At 48.7% G+C, this 22,760-nt stretch overlaps 1 protein-coding gene across 2 annotated transcripts in view; it reads right to left on the bottom strand.

Moving 5' to 3' along the window:
• The window catches only part of PLXNA4 (plexin A4), a 590,507-nt gene that overhangs the window by 356,638 nt on the left and 211,109 nt on the right, over positions 1-22,760 (bottom strand). For both annotated transcript variants that reach the window (XM_087860822.1, XM_045792629.2), the window contains one exon: positions 88-1,352. In XM_087860822.1, coding sequence (XP_087716948.1) covers positions 88-1,272 — 1,185 coding nt within the window. In that variant the 5' untranslated portion in view covers positions 1,273-1,352. The remainder of the gene's footprint in view (positions 1-87; positions 1,353-22,760) is intronic.

The following is a 22,760-nucleotide window of genomic DNA, read 5'->3' as shown; positions in this document are numbered from 1 at the left end:
GGGTGATTCACATCCCACGGAAGCCACAGTCTAGGGTCCCCCTGCCATGCCATGCCCTCCCAGCCCACGGGCCCTCCCCTGACTCACCGCGCTGCTGCAGGGAATGTCCTTCACCTTGAGCCAGGCTAGGTCCAGCGTACCCTCCCCCCGATAGCAGGACTGCAGTCGCTCCTTAATGCGATCGTTGATCTGCTTCAAGATGAAGATGCACAGGGCCGACTCGTCCAGGGATTTCATTTTCCGCTTCTGGCCCTTGGAGAAGACAGTGAAGAGGAGGTCGTCCTCCGGATGGACTCCGAGGGTCCGGGCGAGCACGGCACCAGCTTTGGACAGGTAGGCAGCCTGCAGCAGGCGGTATTCCACCCCGCTGCGCTCGCAGCCGATGGGCACCTCCACATAGGAGTTGAAGGCCGTGTCCTCCTTGCAAAGCCTCACGAGCTTGGATGTATAGACCTGTTCCTTCGTGGTGGAGCCTGGCGGAGACACCATCTCAGGCTGAAGGGTCAAAAAGTAGACAAAATTGCCACTGCTGAAGCCATAGACATAGTAGATATCAAAGTCGGGGATGACGGTGAAGGTGTCCGAAGGAATCTTAATCATCGAGGCCACAAACTCATCGTGGAAGACATAAGCGAACATGCCGTCTGCCTCGGAGTTCTTGGTCAGCTTCCGGCTGGAGATGGTGGGGAAGTACTCTGGCTTCCCATCCACTGCTGTGGCGATGAAGAGCTTGTCGTCCAGGTTGCTGTAGGAGACGATCACGCCAAAGACGGAGCCGCTCTCGTTGACTCCCGACAGGTAGTGTTCCTTCTTGTGAAAAGGCTCCCCCAGCTTGAAGAGGTCCTCGAGCCTGAGGAGCTTGCAGATGCCTTGGTACAGGCTCCCACAGGCAATGAGCCTGTTCTCCTTGTAGTCTATCAGGAGCATCTTGTTGACATTGTTGGTGGTGGTCAGGGGCTCGTTGCACGTCTGGACGATGCGGGGTGGGTAACACTTGGGGTTGTCCTCATCCGGCCCTGTCTGGTGGGTCACCAAGACCTTCAGGTCACTGGAGAGCTTATAGATCCGGTTGACGGCCCCCAAGTAAATGTGCCCTGTCCTCTCGTCCACCACCAGGTGGTTGAAACCCTCGGCTGGCTCCCCACGGAACGTGACAAAAGACCGCTTCGGGGATGGCACGGGGGGCTGCCGGGACAGCAGAGTGGAGGAGCCCATCCCTACCATCAGGAGATGGGAGAGGAGGCAAGTCCAGTTCCAAGGCATGGCTTTCATCTCAGAAACAGGTCCTCGCGGCACGGCAGCACTCGGCACAAGGGCCCCTCGGAGGCCCAGGACTCAGCAGTAGAGGCTCCCTATGGGGGAAAGCAAGGATGTGATATTGGACAACAATGATTGTGGCTTAGTTTCACCCCACAGCTTGTGGGGCTGGACCCCGAAAGTCCTTTTCACATGCTGAGACAGAGAACCGCAATGGAGATGCTAAAGGCCAAGGGACTCTGCCCCCATGCGTGTAGGGGACAGTCAGGGCTGGGTGGCCGCCATGCCTGGAGGGCAACCTCAACAATAACAATAACGGTAATAATAATGATAACAGTGACGATGATGATGATGAAGCTGAAGAGCAGCCACTGGCTACCCAATGCCTGGCTTTGGAACAGTCATTGCCCAGCACCTTCCAGAGACCGATTTTATCTTACAAACTTTTCAGTGTTGGGTATCTTCCACCTGCCCCTCCACATCCACTCTCCGGCCTTCTCTGTGCCTGGGAGGCTGGCCTGGGTGGACTGTACATGTTTGGGCCGCCTGCCCTCGGGCCTGGTGAGGTGCAGTCAGTTGGGAGCATCAGCAGAAGGTGGGCAGGAAGGGGAGGGGACAGGAGGATGGGGGTGGGCTGCGGGCACCAGCTGCCACCCTCACCCCCAGGGCTCAGTGGCCCTAGGCATGCCTCCCCACACTGCCTCTCTGTCTCCAGGTTCTCCTGCCCACCGCCACTTGGTCTAGAGGAGGTAGGGGGCCTCACTGTTCCTACCCCCAAATACTGCTCTGCCTCTTAAGAAGCCACACCTTTGTGATGAGTTCCTATATTCACCTTTGCACAAATAACTGGATTTGCGTGTGCTGTCTCCTGCTGGGACCCTGACTCCTAGTCCTCTGAAGTAAGCAGTATTGCTGTCCCTACCATGCAGCTTAGGGAAGCGATACAACTTGCACAGCTCTAAGTGGTAGAGGCGGATTCAAACCCGGTTGTACAAGTCGACAGTGGGTTCTCATTCTTCACTGCTAATCCATCTCAGTTTACCCCAGCCTGGAGCAGGTGGGGACAGACACAAGCTACTGTTTACGGGTAGCAGAATAGTTCGGCCAACCCTTTCTCGGGGGCTGTCAGTTACAGCCCCAGCCCTCTGGGTCTATACCCACACTTCTCCTTTGCACCTCCCCACTGCCAAACAGTGCATGAGGCCGATCCTGGATCCCTCTGCAGCATCCTGGATCCCTCTGCAGCACAGCAGCGACCAGGTCCTCTGGGTACGCTGCCCAGCTCTGAGCCCTGGTGTCATTTTAATGAGGCAGATCTTGGCTGCCTCCCCTATTGGGCCTCCTCTGAGAGGTTTTCATTAAAGGGAGAGAACAAATGGTTTAAGAAGTGGTCCTGTAAATAAATAAATAAATAACTCCCCATGGGACAAAACAGCACTCGGTCCTAACGGTCTCATTTATTTCTATTCAAGAGGATGGCTTCATAGTTCTTCCAGTTTGAGAGAAATCAGGGCAGGGATGGCCTACATCTTATTTGGGGGCATCTCGGCTTTGTGAAATTTCTCTTGTTCACCACTATATCCTGGATAACGGGGTGGTGGGAAGACATAGACCACAGAGCAAGAGAACCCCCCACAGGGAGAATGCAAGTTTCCTTGAAGGCCAAGAGAAGAAAGAAGAAAGTCAAGACTCAACGTCGCCAGCTAAAATCTTGACAGGAACCCCAGGTCTTCTCAAGGGCACATCAGAGGACGAGGACTGGTTGCATAGCCACAGCCCAGAACAGTCGTCCCAGCCCGGGGCCTTCGTTCACTCCCCCACATGACGGATATTGGCCCAGGGCACACTCAAAACATGCAAAATGCTGCTGGATCCCAGGACAGCCAAGGCTGCTGGGGCCCTCCAAGAACTTGGGGTCAGGTCGGGTAGATGTCACCAGGACCTGACTTATGCAGACAGTGAAATGCTATGCGACACACAGTAGAATGCTCCAGCAGTTCCCATGAGGAATGCTGACTTCTAGCTTGGGGTGAGGGAGAAACGAGAAGGCTGTGGGATGGCATGTGGGCCGGGCTGTGAACTAAGGGAGGACACGCAAAGCCAGAAGAGCTTCCTTGGGGAGGGGTCAGCGTCACAAAAGCCTATCAAAGGGCGCGCACACCAGGGAGAGTCTGTCTGGAGACCAGGGTCAGGTAGGAGACTGGGCTGAAAGAGAAGCCCCGAGCCTTGTCAGGATATCCCTGCGAGGTGGAGACTATAAACTGCATGGTATTGAGGAGAAACACTTACAGGAAAAGAACACAGGCCTCCAGAGAGGGGTCCCCACCCTTCCATCAACTTAGCCTCTGCAGGAGGACTGGAGTTTGGGGCTGAGCGCTGTGGGCTCTGAGGGGGCAGGGAGGTCCGCTGTGCTCACTGGTGAGTCCACAGTGCCAGGCTCATGCCCAACATACAGTCATGACTCAAGAGCTGTTTTCTGGTAGGCAGAGAGAGGGGCTGGAAGCAAGGAGGAATGTCATCTGCTGTACCGGGCCCCACATTCGAGCCTGTGCACCGACCCCCTCGCCTGATCAGCACAGCCATCCTCTGGGCTTGGGGTGTTTTCACCTGCTACTCCGGTGAGGATACTGTAGCTCTATATAGGGCATGGGCTAATAAGTGGCAGAGTTGGGGTTGAAACCCAGGTCTGTATCAAACCGCAAAACCCACAGTCTTTCTACAGACACATAATTCTAGAGTCTAGAATATATAGCACGTGGAAGCCCTTTTTAACCCATGTAAGTCCCCAAAAAGAAAATCCCTAGGACCTTACCCAGTAACACCCCCACCAGCTCTGTAGGTGGGAGCTGAGCCCCTGGGACCCACCGGGCATAACCTGGTAGATAACGTCTATCAGGTGGGCACCACTATTCACCTCTAAAAGTGTTCATGACAGAAAGCACCTGGCACAGGGCCCTCAGCCTGGCAAGCAGCAAGTACTTATTAAATGATAGTTGTTGTTCTTGTTGACAAGACTGAGATGAGATGAACAGGGTTAGGATTACGATAACAAGATGGTACCTGATGGCACCATCTCAGTTGGAGTTATGAGGACTCAGGATGGCTCATCTTGAACTGCCTGTGCAAATCCAAGTATCAGAGAAGAATCTAGAAGTTTTTCATCTGAAAGAGACAGTCCAGGGTAAAGATTTCTGATCTGTCATTTTAAAGACAAGTTGTGATCCAGAGACATTAAACGATTTGCAGAAGGTCACATAGTAAGCTGAAGTTGGGGGCAGCATGAAGCTCAGTTCTCTGGACTCCCAGTCCAGTGCTCTTTCCACCACCTGCAGCCTGTCTTCCAACTTTGTCTGAACTCAGTTCGGCACCTGCTCCCTGGCCTTTGTCTGGAGGAGCTTGGTCTTTGGGTGCCATATGCTCTGCTGGCTAACACAGCTCTCCGAACACTGCTGCCAACAACCAAATTCCAGCAGGGCTGATAATCCTCATTCCAGACAGGCAGGTGCCGGTCAGGGCTCAGTCACCAACTCTCTGGAGGGAACTTGCAGCAGTCCCCGTATAGGAACCTGCCAGGCACTGGGGGAAGTGTGCCTGCCACACCCCCGCCTTTACTGTACACACTCACGGACCCACACGCCAATCAACAGTTCTCCAGTTTGCAAGAAGGGAGGCAAGGAAGCCTGTAATTATGAATTTACTGAGCAAAAAGTGCCAGGGCTCTTTCTCCATCTTCTATTAGACACTGAAATGAGACACAGCTATGCATCTCAAACACTTTATCACCCTCATCTGGGGATGGTGAAATTACTGCGCCCGGAGAGGGGGGCACCCACAGAAAACAATAACGTGTGATGGGAATAACCAGACTCGCACTTTACACACCAGGGAAGGACTGATTAGAAAACAAGTAACAGAGAAATGGGAGAGAAAGGGAACAAGCAAGGGTGTGAGCTCCAGCTTGCCTCTGCAGGGTGTGACTCAATCATAGTGCCCCTCCCCCCAGCTCCAAAGGCACAAATGGGCAGAGCTGCCGGCCCTCTGCACCCCCCACCCCGGGGCTGCCTGAGGCTGCTCTGTCCCCATAGGCTGGCCTGCCAGGGCAGCTCCATTCTAGGACATCTGTCGTCCTAAGGTGGTGACCCAACCTAGGAAACCCTGCTCCCAATTCTAGGTCCTGCCCACCATGTCTTGTCCTGGTCATCGATTAGCTGGTTTTAAAACAGAGTTTTGGAGGTAGCATTCGGCCCATCTCTGATTCTTGAAGGCAAGGGAGGTGACTGAGTCACCCCAAGATCGCCCCAAAGGCCTCTCTGAACTAGCAGCGTGGGCAAGGAGCAGAAGGCCGGAGAACTGAAAGGCTCTGCATTGAACCCAAACACACTGCACTTTTCCCTTCTTTGAATCAGATTTTAATTTTGAATGATCTCAGGGGGGATGGGACTCATTTTTAGAAGCTGATCATCATTCTGATTAAAGAAATTGGGGCTGTCTGTGTTTCATGTGGCAAGTGCTGAAGAGCTCAAACTCATTTTCACGAAATGGCAGCATCCTCTCAGATTCCTGAGTGGTAGAGAAGAAAGTTATTACAGACTAGTTTAAAATGGCAATTACCTCACGAAATCACTTTGGAGTTTACAAAACACTTTCCTACACATTACCTTGTTCTGATTTTATTGTTCACGATAACCCTGTTAGGTAGAAGAAGTATTTGTAAGTATGTGTCCTTTACAAATAGGGAAACCGAGGCAAGAGCAGGTATGGGTCTGGGCCGAGGTAACACAAAGTCATGCTGGGACTTGGAAAGACCTTCGCTATGGGATGATAGAACATTCTAAAGACGTATTCTAGGATGGTGTTTCAAAAGACCATCTCTACCACATATCATAAATCCAGAAACCAACTGAGTGGGTCACACTTGCTTTTTTATGAATAAAATAGAGGAGAAAAATAAGATTATGTCACATTGAGGAAGGATAACCACGATTTAGTGTGACTTTTGTTTCAGTGCTATATATGTCTGTGTTGAATATGATGTAAATGTATTTCTTACCATTAGCCGTTGTGATGGTTAATTTTATATATCAACTTGGCTGGGCTAAGGTGCCCAGATATGCGGAAAAACATTATTCTGGATGTCTCCATGAGGATGTTTTCAGATGAAATTAGTATTTAAATCAGTGGATTTGGGTTGAAACAGATTCCCCCCCATAAAGTGGCCCTCCAAACAGCTAAAGACTGACCTCCCCGAGCAAGAGGGAATTCTGCCAGCAGACAGCCGTTGGCTTTCTGTTGAGTCTCCAGTCTGTGGGCCCACATGGCTCTCCTCTGAGCCCCTAGTTTGCGGGCCTACCCTTGCAGCTTTTGGAGCCTCCGTAATTGTATGACCTAATTCCTTACAATGAATCTCTCTCTCTCTCTCTCTCTACACACACACACACACACACACACACACACACAGCTTCTGTTTCTCTGGAGAATGCTAATATAGTCACGATCAACAAAATCTCTGAAAGACACCTTTTATTTTGCTACAATTCATTTATCCTCTAGGGATCTACCTCTTCACCCTCTCTCAGCCCAAAAGCTTCTGCAGGAATGTCCTCCACCCCTAATTCAAGGGAGAGCACATGACTTGAATCCAAACCAATCAATACAGAGCTGCTGGAGGGGGTGGGGGCGGGGGGACTGTCACAGTGATTGGTTCAGGGATGGATACCTGGTTAGGTCAGAATCTCTGAGAGGCCACAGGCTTTGGATGAGAGTGCTGAGGAAGAAGTTCTAGGTCTTCCATTGCATGTGACCTTGAAGAGGTATGTACCTGAGAACTGTGGGCACCATCCTATAACCAGGGGAGGTGCAAGGGGCAGGGGAGACTGAAGAGAATGAAACCAAAGCACTGAGGAGAGCAGAGCTGAGTAAGAAAATGGAAATTACTGGATCCCGGGTTCTGGTGACATCACACAGATGACTAGATCAAGTGTGCTGAAGCCAGCTCTATGCTTATACTTTCCAGTTACATGGGCCAAAAATTCCCCTTTTGCAGAAGCCAGTGTGGGTTCTGGAATTTGTTAATGAAAGAATCCTAACCCATACACAGAAAAATCCAGACTTCTCACCAAAAGACTAAAGTGTCTCTCACCCCTTCCACTTTAATAGACTATTCTTTCACAGGGAAAAGTAAGCATGCCAAAGAGATCTCCACGTGCCACCGGCCACAGAGATAACGTAGAATTTCGCAAATAGTGGGGCTTTATCTCAGGTAAGATTTGGGTGTGTGACGGTGTGTGTACGTGTATGTGTGTGCTGAGTTTCAGAATCCAACACAATGTTCCTCTGTCTGCTGCATGTTTGCTTTGAGGGCTGTGCTGGCAGGTCTCTTGGAGTGTTCGCCACCTGTCCTTGCCTCTGTATCTTCTGCTTGGTGGTTTACACTCCTCAGGATCCCCACCCCTCAGCGCTGCCTCACCTAGGATCTCATCTCTGACCCTGCCTCTGATGTAGGATGCCCCTATGATGTTAGTAGAGGAACCAGTGCCCCCCAGAGTCTCACATTTTACAAACTATGTTGTATTTGTCCATTGATGCTGTCCCCTCACTAAAAATGTGAGCTCCTGGAGGTCAGAAATTATGTATTTTTCACCACTATTCCCTCCAATTCCAAGACCAGAGCCTGATACATAATAGGTATGTAATAAATGTTTGAGATCACATGAATGAATGGATGAATAAATGAATGATGAATGAACAAATGAATGACTACCCCCCGCAGTGTGTCTGTGATGGCAGCGGGAACCACCTACAGCTGAAGTACGAAGCAAATTTTAGTGCCCCTTGCTCAAACAGTGACCAAACTCAAATCCTGGTTTTGCCCTGCCCTGATCCAGTGCTTCTAACTACTTAAAATACGCAGTCTTGTCTGCTGAAAGCATGACTTCAAATGCATCAGAGAAACTATATCTTTCATACAGGATCTACACAGTACCTGGGTGGCTCAGTTAGTTAAGCACCTGACCCTGGATTTTGGCTCAGGTCATGATCTCAGGGTCATAAGAGTGTGGGGCTCCATGCTCAGTGGGGAGTCTGCTTGAGATTCTCTCTCTTCCTCTCCCTTTAGTCCTCCCCCAGCCCGATGCTCGCTCTCTCTCTCTCTCTCAAATAAATCAATAAATCTATAAAAAAGAAAAAGAAGAAGAGGAAGAGGAAGAAGGAGAAGGAGAAGATGACGACGACAGTACCTCTGCCCTCTGGTGGCTGAAGGTCTCCTACCAGACCCTCCAGCTGTCCCCCTTCAAGGTCATTTCCGGTCACTGGTAAGCTCTGCTGAGCTCCATTGGCCAACCCTCCCAGAAGCCAGGAAACTGGGGGCATCTGGGTGGCTCGGTCGTTAAGCGTCTGCCTTTGGCTCAGGGCATGATCCCAGAGTCCTGGGATCGAGCCCCATATTGGGCTCCTCCGCTGGGCGCCTGCTTCTTCCTCTCCCACTCCCCCTGCTTGTGTTCCCTCTCTCGCTGGCTGTCTCTCTCTCTGTCAAATAAATAAATAAATCTTAAAAAAAAAAGAAAGAAGCCAGGAAACTCATTCCCTCTAGCCTCCTCTACGGTGCCACACTAGACGTGATTCATCTCTTGTTCAGGCAAGGCTGGAGGACAGGAAGCTAATGATCCACCAAAAATGTGTGCTTCCCCATCCATGCAGCCGATGGTGTAAGGCTGTTGGTAAGAGGTGGCCACCAGCTATGGCCCACCTTTCCCAGCCTCTACATTTTCACATAGTATCCAGGTGTGACCCTGTGAATAGTGAAAAAGTGTCATGGCTCCACCTACACACCAAAGCAGTTAAGAAATAGATATGTCTTCCCTACAGAGCCTTTCACCAGTTGGATAAAAAAGATTCTGAGGCTCTACAGGAGGAAGGACCCTCCCATCAAGGCAAGAAAAAAACCATTACTGGAACAAGGCTCTGAAACGGTGGATTTGTGTGTGACAGTGGTTGGCAACACCCAAACAGGCAGAAAAAGCCAGCATACCAGAGCCGGGATTCGAAGCCCAGGCTGGGCACTGTGGGGGCTCTGATCCTTGTAGTACATGAGGCTGCCCCGAGGGGGCATCCCCTTTAGGTGCCAGCCACTCCCCCCCCCCCCGCCCCACCACCTCCTTGTTCCCAAAGCCAGATTGCAAGTAGCCACGCCTAGACGGTACAATGGGACCACGCCAATGTCTATAAGGCAGAAAAATCTTCATGTTCCTCAGTGGTCCTTCCAAAGTTTGAGGACTAGGGAGGCACTACGTGTGTGCAGCTGAGGGCAGGGAGGCGGACTGGGGCCACAGCACAGGTCTCTTTTCTATTTAATTCAAGAAACATTAGACATCCAAATTAGCAAAACAGACAGGTGCCTTTTTTAGATTCCTACTCTAGTTTGTAATCTATGCACTCAGAAGAACATCCTCAGTAAGTAACCGGTATTTTTTTCCTGCCTCCTTTTCTCATGTTAGACTCTTGGTTTCTAGAAGTGGGAGGCATGATTTGTTTTTTATTTTTCTGGAGAATTATGATTTGCATGTGACATCTGTGGTCTGGTCGTGCAGTGGCTGCCCCCTGAAGCCTGTGATGGGCGTGCAGCCCCCTGTGCTTCGCTGCTGCCCCTTCTCTTCATGGCTGTCACAGAAATGAGTGCCACATTCATAAAAGGAAAAGTGCCCGAGGGTGGGAATGTCGCAGTGCAATCCATCACTACCGCTAGGGGGGAAAAATCAAGTCAAAGCAACTGCCATCCCAAGAGAAGGTCACAGCACTGTCATTGGACAGTCATATGTGCACAGGGGACTCCAAAAGGTCAGCGTGGCCATAACCCAGCACAAAACCAGAATGCAGCAACAGCTAGGGCAGGTTGTGAGCCCAGGAGTCAATCGCTCCAGTCTGCTTTCCCTCTGCTCTGCTTCTGTTCTTTGGAGCAATGAGAAATGTGACATTGGCGGCTAGGGGGAGGGCTGGAGAAGTGCGTAAGGGATGGGGAAGAGGGAGTAATGGGGAGCCAGGCACAGACGTGGAGTCCCTGTGCCTCCAGGCAACCAGCCCTGGTCCCCAGGAAATTCAGCACCAAGCTCAGCTGCTCAGGGCTCTCTTAATCCTCACTTCCCAGTTTATTAAGGGGGGCTGGGGAAACGTGATTACCATGGACAGAGCCTTTGGAACCAGCCTAGAAGAAGCCTCTGCAGGAGGGTGAGTCTGTGAGCCGCCCCTATTCAGAGATTGGGTCGTCCCTGGACCCCTGAGGCCTCCATCTATGGTTTCCCCTCCCCCAGGCCTCCCTGTCCTTGGCCTTGAGGGAGCCCCCCAGGGCAGAACCACCTTTCCCTGGCCAAGTCTGCCGTGTTCCCAGCAGAGCTGAGCCGGCGCTTCAGCGAGCCCAGGCAGCCCAAGATGGAACTCTATTATTACACCGCAGCGGCCCTTTATATCCCAGGCACTGTGCTCTGGGTGGGGAGTCGCTAAGCAATGACTCTCTTTACTCCAAGTCTGGCTGTGAGGCTTTAAAAACACAACATTGTCAAGAGCAGCCTGAGCTGGGAAGACAGAATCATAAACTCTCCAGCGTCTTGTTTAAAGAAACAGGCCAGCCAGGAATTTGGGGAGAGATGCCCCAGCTGGACTTGGCATCAGTGTGGTAACTCTGTCCCCTCCAACCCTGGGCCCGGCCCATGAGGAATGCCCTTTCTGGGGGGCCTGGCTCCCAGTACTCTGAGGGTCCCCATTGCCTCTGGATGTACAGAAACGGAGGGACATCATGAGAAGGTGCTCAAGACACCCCAAAGTGGTGGAAACGGGAGTGTCTGCTGGCACTTTTGCCGCCCTGAGACCTGGGTAGACACTCAGGTCACAGAAAAGGGGCTAGGGGTCCATCACACGCTGGGGACAGTCATTGCGCCATGTAGCCCCTCTCATGCATGTGGCCTGGGGAGAAGTAGATTGAAGGCTGGCCTAGCTGACTGATTTTCATCTGGAAGGGAAGCTGCTACAGTTCTTCCAGCCACTTTCCCCTTAGCCTTGCCATCCTCTCTGCCTGGACGCCCAGCCTGGCCGCAGTAAGCAAAACCACGATGCCTGGCTTCACCCCGACGAGCTCCTCCGCTCCAGACCCTCCTCTCCTCTCACGGTCAGGGGAGGAAGCGGGATTTCCTTAGCCCTCAGTGGTGCACGGTTGATCTGTCAGCCAAAGTCACCCAGAAAAGCCCCCTTTCTCCACATCACCACAGCAAGGTTGCTACACAAGTCAGGAATGGCCACCCTAAATGGTCACAGTCCTACTGCCCTTCTTCCTTAAGGCCTTAGTTTCTCCATCTGTAAAACGGCGTTTCTGGAAATACGTTGATGAGGCAAGAGAGATCACCAGGTTTCTTCTTGGGCTAAATCTAGGAGAAATGAGGGTAAGGCATTCAGGCCTCCGGGAACGCAGGCCATCACTGATGCTGCGAGGGTTCCGCCAATGGCGCGTGCGGCAGAGACACGTAATGGCACTGATTACAATACCCTGGAGGGTGGGGGGGAACAGACCGCTGGCACTGAAGTTTCTCTCTTGAGGCTCTTTGCATCTTTGCACTCACTGGCTTTGTAGCAGCTTAAATCTAAATTGTGGGGTGCCTTGGGAGAGCCTGCCATGGTCAGATTCCACAGCCTGCCCCCACCAAGGATGGGGGGCACTCATCTGTCAGGTGGGCCTCAATCACCCTCCTCGAGCCTATTTTGTCTCTCATGGTAAGGAAGACTGGAGTAGGATGCACTTGTCAGCTTAGGGTCTGGCCCATTGCACTGAGCCAGACCCAAGTGAGGAAGCTAACCCTTCAGGGGAGGGGCCTTCACTTCTTCTGGCTTCTGGGGACCCCCACCCACAACAGTTCTCTGAGGAGTCAGCAGGAGTCCTCTAGGCTCTGAAGCTCCCCCACCCCAACCCAAGGGCTTAACTTGCACCCGTGACAGAGTGATAGTGTCCATTCTCTTTCCTTCCCTTAGCAAGAAAATAAATGGAAACATGAAGATTCCCTTTCTCAGACAAGCGTGAAATCTCTAACTAGACTTTTCTAGCTGAAAGAAAGGTCAACAGGTTTGGAAAGGGTGCTAAATACACGATGCTGGGGGAACCCAGCTGGGAGCCCACTGCTCTCAGATCCTTGGCCCTCAGCCTCTCCCCCAGTTGGCACTTGGCTCCCCAATGGCCCCCTGACCCCAGGTCCTGCCACAGATGCCCCCATAAGAGCCACCCCCCCTTCCCACCCACACAGTCTTCATAGAAGGAAGCCAGTAGTTCTACCGATGAGTGGCACTGCGAAGGAGCAGCCGAGTGGGGGCATATTTGGGCCAAATGACAGTACTTCTGTTGTCATTTAATGTCTAGTGGGAGGGCCCTCCTCCCAGTCCCCTACTTGTCCTTCTACCTCCTCCCTTTCTTTTCCAATTCCAGGGAAAATCAGGAAGTGAACAGTTGTCTCCCTTGCTGGTCTATATTCATGTAATTAGTGCTATTTAATTCCACGATGAGCCAAAGCTCATAAAATACAAAACATATTTCAGCTGCATGCCGCAAATCTTGGCAGAAATCTCGCTTGCAGCCGGAAGCTGAACAGAGCTATATTCGCTCCTTTAAAAAAAAAATGTTCAGAATGATTGCAACAAAGTTCTGGGGCCAGACACTGCTACCTGAGAGTAAGCAAGGGGGTAGCAGAAGGGGAGGGTTTAATGTCTTAAAGTCTGGATATAATTCCAACACCATGACAACACTGGATTTTTAAAATGTTTAGTATTGATCAAGTAATGCTAGTATAGTATATTATTCCTCCTAAGGAGCTTGCTGTTGGCCTACTCCCTGCTCAGTACTGGGTCCCCAGCAGGGGGGATTTGTGCCACCGAGTCATGCTGCTGCCCCACCTGCTGGGCACACACCCATGAGCCAAATGACCAGAGACGCGTGTGGCTTCTGGCAACAATTCTAAATTACCTAACACATTCCCATCTCCCAGCTCCTCCTCTGCCCACCCCACTCTGCTGAAACCTTACCTACTTCTGTGTTTGTACCAGCAACCCATGAGGTAAGGCGTAGAAAATCTCAAGCCCCATCCTATCGCCCTTTCACAAGCAAGGCACAGAAGGGTGAAGACCCTCAGATGTCATTCTCCGACGTGTCCATCACCGCAAAGCAGCAACAGAACATGGGCCTCAACAAGTCAACCTCTGCCCCCACATTGATGCCACACCTCTTGCCTGTACCCCTGACAGGACTGCTTCCCTCCCCTAGTGCCCCTAGGAATCAGCTATGTCCTCCTCCTTCTCCAGGTGACAAGATGACAGATGGGACATGGTACTGGGGGGCCCAGGGCAAGGCCAGGCAGAGGAAGATTCATGTTGGATGCTACTGATGCCCCCTTTCGGGACCTGCTCAGAAGTTGTGTCACTGGGGACACAAGAGGCCAAGAGATGGATTCCAGGAGTGACAGAGGGTCGAATCCACTGCAAAACCCAGGAGGCCTTTAAGTAGACTCACTGCTTTTATGAGTCCACTCTGCATGTTGCTCAGTGGATGGAAACATGAAGGGCTCCCCTCAGAGAGGAAAATGCCTGCCAGCTGCACCCACCTCCTCCTCTTACACGGCCTGCAATTCCACCCCCACCACATCTCCTTTGTGTGTATACCTTGCCTTCCGCAAGCTCCTTCGAATGCAATACACACTCATGACTCCAAAAATACATATTCATCCCTATCCAACCCATGATTGTTGTCCAGGTGGGGACACGTTCCTGATATGGGGAAGCTTTTGCAGGGGAGCAAAGAAGTCAATAGTTCTGTGTGGGGCATTAAGGGCAAGTCATTTGCAAAGCCAGCCCTGCCCAGGTTGATGAGAAAGGGAATCATGGAAGGAAGTAGTTGTCAGAGAACCCAGCCATGTGATCTGCATAAGGCACCTTATTTAAATGCTCCCAAGAGGATGCTAAGAGTAGCCTTCTTTCCTAGATGAGAAACTGATACTGAGTGAAATATGAAATGAGGCAAAAACCTGAACCTAAGCCTATAGAAAGTTCCCTAGTCATCAGGGCCCGCTGCTTGTGACCGTTCCCTGGTCATGGAGATGGCACACCAATGACCTCAACTAAAAGAAGGTGATGCCAATAAAAAATAAAAAATACTTTACTTAGGGACCTAGGGTTTTACACCTATTTTTTGTGAAAGAAGAACTGTCACATCAAAATTTCAATTTTACTAAAGGAAAATTGCAAATACTTGCAAAGTATGGGCCAATTTGTAAACTTCATAAATTTCCAACCAAAATTTATAATATTCAAGGAGTAAAACTGGCAAGGGTAACCAGCATCAGTCACAGTCTTAGCAAAAAGCTCTCTCTTCACTCAAGTTATAAAGAGCATCCTGGGCACTCAGTTATGCAAACCCCCAATGGCCTGATGGCCAGAGTCTGCAGAAATTAGACCAAAATCAAAAGAACTCAGACGGAGGACAAAAATCTTTTTTTAATATCGACTTTTTAAAAAATTGTGGTAAGATGGACATTACATAAAATTTACCATTTTAACCATTTTCAAGTGTAGAGTTCAATGGCATTAAGTACATTCACATTACTGTGCAGCCGTCCCTACCATCCATCTCCACATTTCCACCATCCCCAACTGCAAGCCTGTCCCCATGAATCACTAACCCCCAAACCTCCCTCCCTCCAGCCCCTGACAACCACGCTTCAACCTTCTGTCTCTACGAATCTGACGACCTTAGGGACCTCCTATAAGTGGAGTCATACAGTACTTGCCCGTGTGTCTGGTTGGGTTCACTTAGCACAATGTCTTCAAAGCTCACCCAAACCATAGCATGTGAGGTAAGACGTTTTTTAACTTAAAAAAAAAAAAAAAAGAAAATGATTCTCATTTCAAAAATACTTTTCTGGATTTTAAGTAACTCCTGTTCATAGTCGCCATTTCATGGACACTGGAGAAAATGGGAAGAAGTGTTGACATGAGAAACTGTTATGGACAAATGCCTGTCAAACTTACTAGATGAGAGCACGCCCCCTCACCCACCTGCAGCTCCAAACCCACACGATTATATGAATACAGTGCTGAGAAGAACATCAGTCCTTCCCAAAGCTCTGCCCTAAAAGGGTCCCTGCCTAAGCAAGTTTGGGAAACACCAAATCACCCTCTTGGAGAGCCAAGATGCACGTGAGCTTATTAAAAGTCCCAAGAAGTCCTTTGATAAAGACACCTGTTGTAGGATTGTTAACCAGGGTTTCTCAAATGTGTTTGACTAAGGAATCCGTTATTGCTGAACACCTATTACTATCTCTAGGAACACTGTTTCATGGTACACACTTTGGGAAACGTTGGTATGCTGGCTTCTGTTTCTCAAAACACTTTTATATCTATTTTCTCACTTAGTCTTTATAAAAATTCTGTCAAGCAGATTGAGAAATTTAAGGTAATTTGCTTCACTTATTGAAAAAGGAAAAAAGCTTTCAAGATTCAGGTCTGCAAAGAAAGTCTCTAGGTGAGGAGAAGCAGCTAGAGCAAATGGTTGCGAGCCTGTCACCTTGATTTCCCCTTTCTGCTGAAGGCCCCCTGACGTATCACACTGTGTCCACCGTCACCACAGCCCCATGGGTACCTAGCACCCCTCCCTTTAACCTCCTGGCAGAACACTGCACACCTGTTACAACTCACTCTCCATGTTCTTCTTAGCACAGCTGAGAGAGGCCGCAATTTTCTCTATGATTACATAAAATCGACAGGAAAACAAAATAAACACAGAGAAAGGAAGAAGCATGAAATGAGTCTATCTAAACAAAGTATGGGTTTCTGCTTCATCCATTCCTAATTCATTCCTAGACTCAAAGGCCCTGTCACCCTTCTCCCCCCGCCCCCCCGCCCCACCCCAAAGAGCTGGTTCCACTTCAAAGCACCTTGTCTGGATGCCTCGTTTCCTCGCTGCCTGTAAAGCAGGTGATTCTGGTGATCCTGTGGGGGTGCTGTTTTATTTAGGGGACAATGACTCCTCTGTCCTGGTCTTTGGTGTAAGGCTATGTTCATGAAGAATGAACATTCATGATGTTAGTCATCCAGGGAAGAGATGGCTACCTACACAGGTCGCTAGGACTGATGGCACACCTTTGCAGGTAGGAGAGGGAACTCCCATCCTTCTTTGGGCCTCAGTCTTTATGCCTAAACTTTAAGGGTTCTATATTGGGTCTAGCTAAGGGTCAAAAATGGACAGTGCTTCATGGTGGCATAATAGGTGTTAAACTGGGGTTTCATCCACTTATGAAGCAAAAAAAAAAACAAAAAAACAAAAACCATGACTTGGAAAACACATTGACTTGTTATAGTAACTCTATTTGTTTCCTTTTTATTACCCCCAGGACCCTAGCAAAGTCCTGTTAAAATGTCCAGCCTTGTCTCAGCTGTGCTATTAGATATTAATGGACAGTTCTAAATCCATACTTGGGTTGAGGTTACAAGGAAGATACACCTTGTTCTCAGGAGCCAACACGGCCCGAGCTGCACGCACTGGTAGGGAATCAAGAGTCGAGGCCATGAGATCTCAGAGCCCTTCCTCAAGTGGAGGCTCTCCCTCCATTGCCAAGTCTGAGCAAGACCATAGTTCCCTTACCAAACAATCTTGCCACCACCACCTCCCAGGAGCCGCTCTTCCAGATACCCAACTGCCACCCCAGCTTCCAGATGCTTTAGGCAGGAGTTACCATCTCTATTTAGAGGAGGAAACAGGCTCGGGGAGGTTAAAGGCCTTTGCCAGGGTCAAGAGATTGTCCTAGGAAAGGGGTGACCAGCACCTACAGTGAATAAGGGCAATACAATGTGTCCAAATGCCAAACGGGCACAGAAAAATGAACTGAAAAGAAACGAAGCAATTTCCAAGTGAACAGATGAACAAGAGTCAGTCGGCAGTGAAAAATCAATGAGGCAAAATGCTCAGCCTGGAAAGATCGATGCAGCAACCGACCAATGACCCGCATTCCCACCTGAATTGACACCCGACCACACCACAGTCATGTTTGTATTTGCCCAAACCAACTCCCCACTCCACCTGCCAGCACAGCGCCCAGGTGCCAGTCAACCTCCACCCAGGCACCCACCTGACCTAATCAACATCTTCAAACAGAGCCGAGAGGTGGCTGATGGAGTCTGCACACAGAGGCTATAGAAAGAAGTCCCTGGAACAGGGAGATAAGGTGACCCTCTGAGAGTTAATTTAGTAACAAGACATCTGCACAGAAGTGCCAGATATCTGCAGAAGCCACCTTACAGGGGCAAGGTGTCCCTAAATCACTGCAGAAAGAGCAGGGAATTGAAGCCCACTCAGGTGACACGATTTCTTCCTCTGACAAGAATATAACTCAAGAAGGCTGTAATCTAAAGAGTCTGAATAAAGAAGGTGTTAACCAACTCAGGGTGATCAGCCCAGAGTATAGAGAAGAAGAGCAACAACTGCTGGTTTTTAATTTTATGCAAACCAGGGAAAGAGAAAAGAGAGAGCGAGGTGTGGTGGCTTCCAGCCTGGAGTATGTGACTCTACAGGAAGCCCACTCTGAGAAGAGATGACAGCTGGCCATCAGACTTCTCCAAGAAATGGATGCCATGGTTCTCCAACACTCCAGCCTCCTGGTTCCAATTCCATGCTCCCCAGGGAGGCAGCCAACGCCCCCCCCCCACTGATTCTTCCTACCAGTATAACTCCTAACTTTATTTGGATGTTAAGAACCCTCAGAAGGGGGGCGCCTGGGTGGCACAGCGGTTAAGCGTCTGCCTTCGGCTCAGGGCGTGATCCCGGCGTTACGGGATCGAGCCCCACATCAGGCTCTTCCTCTATGAGCCTGCTTCTTCCTCTCCCACTCCCCCTGCTTGTGTTCCCTCTCTCACTGGCTGTCTCTCTCTGTCAAATAAATAAATAAATAAATCTTTAAAAAAAAAAAAAAGAACCCTCAGAAGGGGGTCGGTCATGATTGGAATCAGCCAGTGATTCCAAGCCCCAGTGATTAATCAAGATTGGATTAAGCCAATCGTGGTGGTCTCCTTCCCCTCTGCCAGTCAAGAGTTTTAGGACATTCACAAGATCTAAACCTGGCCAACTGGACCACGTGAGAAGTCTGCTAGAGACTTCTTGTGAAGGAGCACCCCTTGTCCTTACTTGTCTATCATTCGCAATGGGGTAAACTGTTGCAGACTTCTCCTGACCAAGAGGGGAGACATCGCTGATATGTCCACCATGGCTGAGCAGGGAAGAAAGTACCAACAGCTGAAAGCATCTGAAGGCTGAACACATCACACTGACTCACCCAGTATACCTTCAGGTTACAAGTGTGCTCTCTGGAGACCTTGCTGCCATGAAGGCCATGCAGGGGGTCTAGGAGAGCAACAACCATTCTTTCATTAACTAGATAGGAGCAGACTCCATTACAATGAATAAGGTGACATTTTACCTTAAATGTCAATGTCCTAGGGAATTAGAGTAAGTTAGTCCCAAGCATCTGTTAATCTCTGGATATACTGGCAAAGTCAGACCCTGATCCATGGTAATCCCACCCTGGGAGACCCCACCTGGAAGCCACTGGCTGCCTGCATGCTGCTGTCACCTCGTTTAACAGCAATTGAAGGGAATAATGGAAAACACGTGCTATCTTGTAGTCTCCATGCTACATTACATCTACTCCAGTCCCTTACCCACTGTCTAGATTTGTGTCCTTGTCTCTGAACAAGCCATATCTTTCTTACCTACCTCATGGTGTTTTTGAAAGAGTGAAAGGAGATCAACATGAAAAATACAAAGGGATATAGAAACCACGGAATTTTGAATAAGAAGAAAATCATCTCCGTTTACTGTGTATCAGAATCACAGGGGGAGCTTTTTACAAAGTGCAGACACCAGGATCCCACCCCCAGAAACTCTCATTCAAAGGAGGGGGGATAGACATCAGTATTTTTCAAAAAGAAGTAATTATTCAAAATTAACTATAAAGTAATTACCTCAATGTTGCTTTTTTCAAAAGCAATAATCACTTGCTTCCCAGGTGATGATTCTAATATGCAGCCAGAGTAGAGGAGAACCACTGATAGCAGGATTCTGTAGTGTTCAGGTGAGAAAGTAAGCCCAGGGAAGTGGAGAAGCTGCTCCATATCAGCGTCCACCAACAGAGCCTGAGCACCAGGAGTCTGGCCTCCTGAGTCCCAGACGACGGATCTTCCCATTATGCCTCAGTGTCAACTGCAGGGTATTTAGAGCATTACTATTAACAGGTAGAGAGAGGAAGGGCAGGGTGGAGGATGATGTAAAACGTCATGAGGAAACTTTGGGGGGTGATGGGTTTGTTCATTACTTGATGGTGGTGACGATCTCACAGCTGTGGCCATACATCAAAACTCATTAAATTGTATACATTGAAGATGTAGTGTATGGCATATCAGTTATATCTCAATGAAACTATATTTTTAAAAATAGGCTAGGGGAGCATGGGTGGCTCAGTCGGGTAAGTGGCCGCCTCTTGATTTCAGCTCAGGTCATGATCTCAGGGTGGTGGGATTGAGCCCCGTCTCGGGCTCTGCGCTCAGCAGGGAATCTGCTTGAAGATTCTCTCCCTCTGCCCCTCTCCACCCCACCCCCGCTCCCTTGTGCTCTCTCTTTCTAAAATAAATAAATAAATATTTCAAAAAAAATAGACTAAAAAACACAACCTAGAGAATGGGAGAAAATTCTTGCAAATCATACATCTAATAAGGGTCTAGTATCCAGAATACATAAAGAAGTCCTGCAACTCAACAGAAGACAAAGAACCCAATTTAAAATTGGGCAAATGACTTGATGAGACATTTCTCCAAAGAAGACAGACAAATGACCAATAAGCACATGAAAAGATGTCATTAGGGAAATGCAAATCAAAACCACAATGAGGTACCACTTCACATCTAACCAGGATGGCTACAGTCAAATGAAAAATACCAAATGTTTTCAAGGATGTGGAGAAATCGGAACCGCTGAATATTGCTGGTAGAAATGTAAAATGGTGCAGCTGCTGTGGAAAACAGTTGGGTGGTTCTTCAAAAAGCTAAAAACAGAATTACCATACAATCCGGCAATTCCACTCCTAGGTATATACCCAAAAGAATTGAAAACGGGGACTCAAACACATATGTATATACCAATGTTCATTTAGCCAATGTTCAAGGGCCAAAAGGTGGAAACAACCCAGGTATCCATTCATCAGCAGACGAATGGATACGGAAAACATGGCATATCCATACAACGGAATATGACTTAGTGATTTTAAAAAGAATATAGTTTTGATACATGCTACAATATGGATGAACTTTAAAAATAAAAGGCTAAGTACAACAAGAAAGACACCAAAAGACAAATATTCTATTATTCTACTCCTATGAAATCTCTAGAATATGCAAATTCATAGAAACAGAAGGTAGGTTAGAGATTACCAGGGGCTGGGGGAGAAAGAAGGCAGCGGTTATTGCTTAATGGGTAGAGTTCCGGGTGGGGAAGATGACAACGTTCTGGAGACGGATGGTGATGGTTGCACAACATTGCAAATGTAATTAGTGCCACTGAGTTGTACATTTAAAATGGCAAATTTTATGTTTTATATATTTTACCAGAATAAAAGTTTTTTAAATAGACCTTCAGTAGTCCCCTGTGATTCAGCTTTCATGGTGATCCTCTGTATTCATAAAACATGTTATAAAGTAATTAATAACAAGGAGAACATTTAGGGAGGTCCAATGTGCTAAGCACTCTGTATGAATTACCTCGTTTGTTTTTCCTAACAGCCTGTAAGATACTATTATGATCCTGATTTTACAGGTGAGGAAGCTCAGTTCCAGAGAGAGCTAGAGATATGTTCAAAGCCGCAAAGCCAGAGTGAAATAGTGCAGGGGTTTTCACCTGGGAACTTGCTAGAATGCAAATCCTCAGGCTGCACGCCAGACACAAGGGACCTGTGTTGAAACAAGGCCCCCAGGTGTGTGTGAGCACACTCAGGTTTGAGAACCGCTATCACAGACCAAGACAGAGATCACACATGAGCCTGAATGCCTGCACACTAGGATAAGCAGCAGAGGCTCTCAAACTTGACCACGCATCCCTGAATCACCTGGAAAGCCCACCCCGAGTTTTTGATTTGGTGGGTTTGGGACGTGACTTGGTCATTTGCAGTTCTAACAAGTTCTCAGGTGGCACTGATGATGCTGGCCTGGGCACCACACTTGGGGAGCCACTGACATACAGACTCTCATTTATCACCATCTCATTTTCCTCACTGGCTTAGGTATTTTTAGCCCCATCCTGCAGGTGCAGAAACTCAAAAACAGATCACACATCCTAGCACCACCAAAGGAGTTATCACCTGGACCTAGAACCTGAGTTCAGTGCCCTTGACTACAGTACAATACCTTTACCTCGGTGATCTGGATGTTTCTGTATGCCAACTTTGTACTCACATACCACCTCCTTCAAAGCCAATCAAAGTCTGAAGCCATGAAAGAGATTTAATTCATTCCAATGAACTGGTGTTAAAGTGAACACATTCGTGTAAAGAAATCCAGTAAGCAGAAAGAAAAAACGGGAGCCGTAATGAGTAGGGTCTAGTTTCACGGTTAGGAGAATATGTACAAATGGGTGGATGGAGTTGGAAGGAATTGGAAAATGGACCACTTTTCCTTCATTCTTATGAAATCAGTTGCCTCTTACCAAAATGAAAAGAAGCATTCTCTCCTGCATTATCCAAGGTAATAGTTCTTTATAATGTCCTCTGGGCACAGTGCATTACTCCTCATGTTCTGGTATAGTCACCTCTTAATGCTCTATACATCTCCGATTCTCCTTTCTCTAAGCCACTTGTCTGCTCTGATCATGACACTCTCCTACTCAAGAATCTTCAGTGGCTCCATATTGCCTACAGAACGGAGGACAAACATAGCCTTGTATTTAAAGACCTCTGCCAACTAGCTTTGATCATCTCCACTCAAATAGAACTACTCTTCATTACTCACACAGGTCCTGAGCTTTCCTGCTTTCATGACTTCACCCAGTCGTTCCCTTTGCTTGAGATTCCCTTCTCCTTCTTCCTTCCCTATCTCTACACTTGAAATTTTGACCTTGGACAAATGGCTTATTTCCTTTAGGCCTCAGTTTCCTCAACTATAAAGGGGAATGACAGTAGGACCTGCCTTCTAGGTGGTGGTGAGGAATAGACGACGCAGTCCGTGTTACCACCATCACAAATCCCTCCTAACCTCCAAGCCAAAGGAATTGCTTTCCTTCCGGAATTTGCAAAGCAGTGTGTGCGACTGTTGGAGCAGATCATTTTCTACTTTGCATTTGCCATAATGTCTACATCTGTATTCACTTCTCTGCTAAGTCCTCCTGACGTGAAAATGTGCTTCTCATGTATAATTCAGCGCACAATACACAGTACTCGGCACAGCGTAAGTGC

This window comes from Ursus americanus, chromosome 3 (genome assembly GCF_024610735.1).
Source record: "Ursus americanus isolate L20-20 chromosome 3, mUrsAme1.1.p, whole genome shotgun sequence".
NCBI classification, from domain to species: domain Eukaryota; kingdom Metazoa; phylum Chordata; class Mammalia; order Carnivora; family Ursidae; genus Ursus; species Ursus americanus.
Note: the sequence above shows the minus strand (reverse complement) of the source record. Positions and strands in the feature narration are given on the sequence as shown.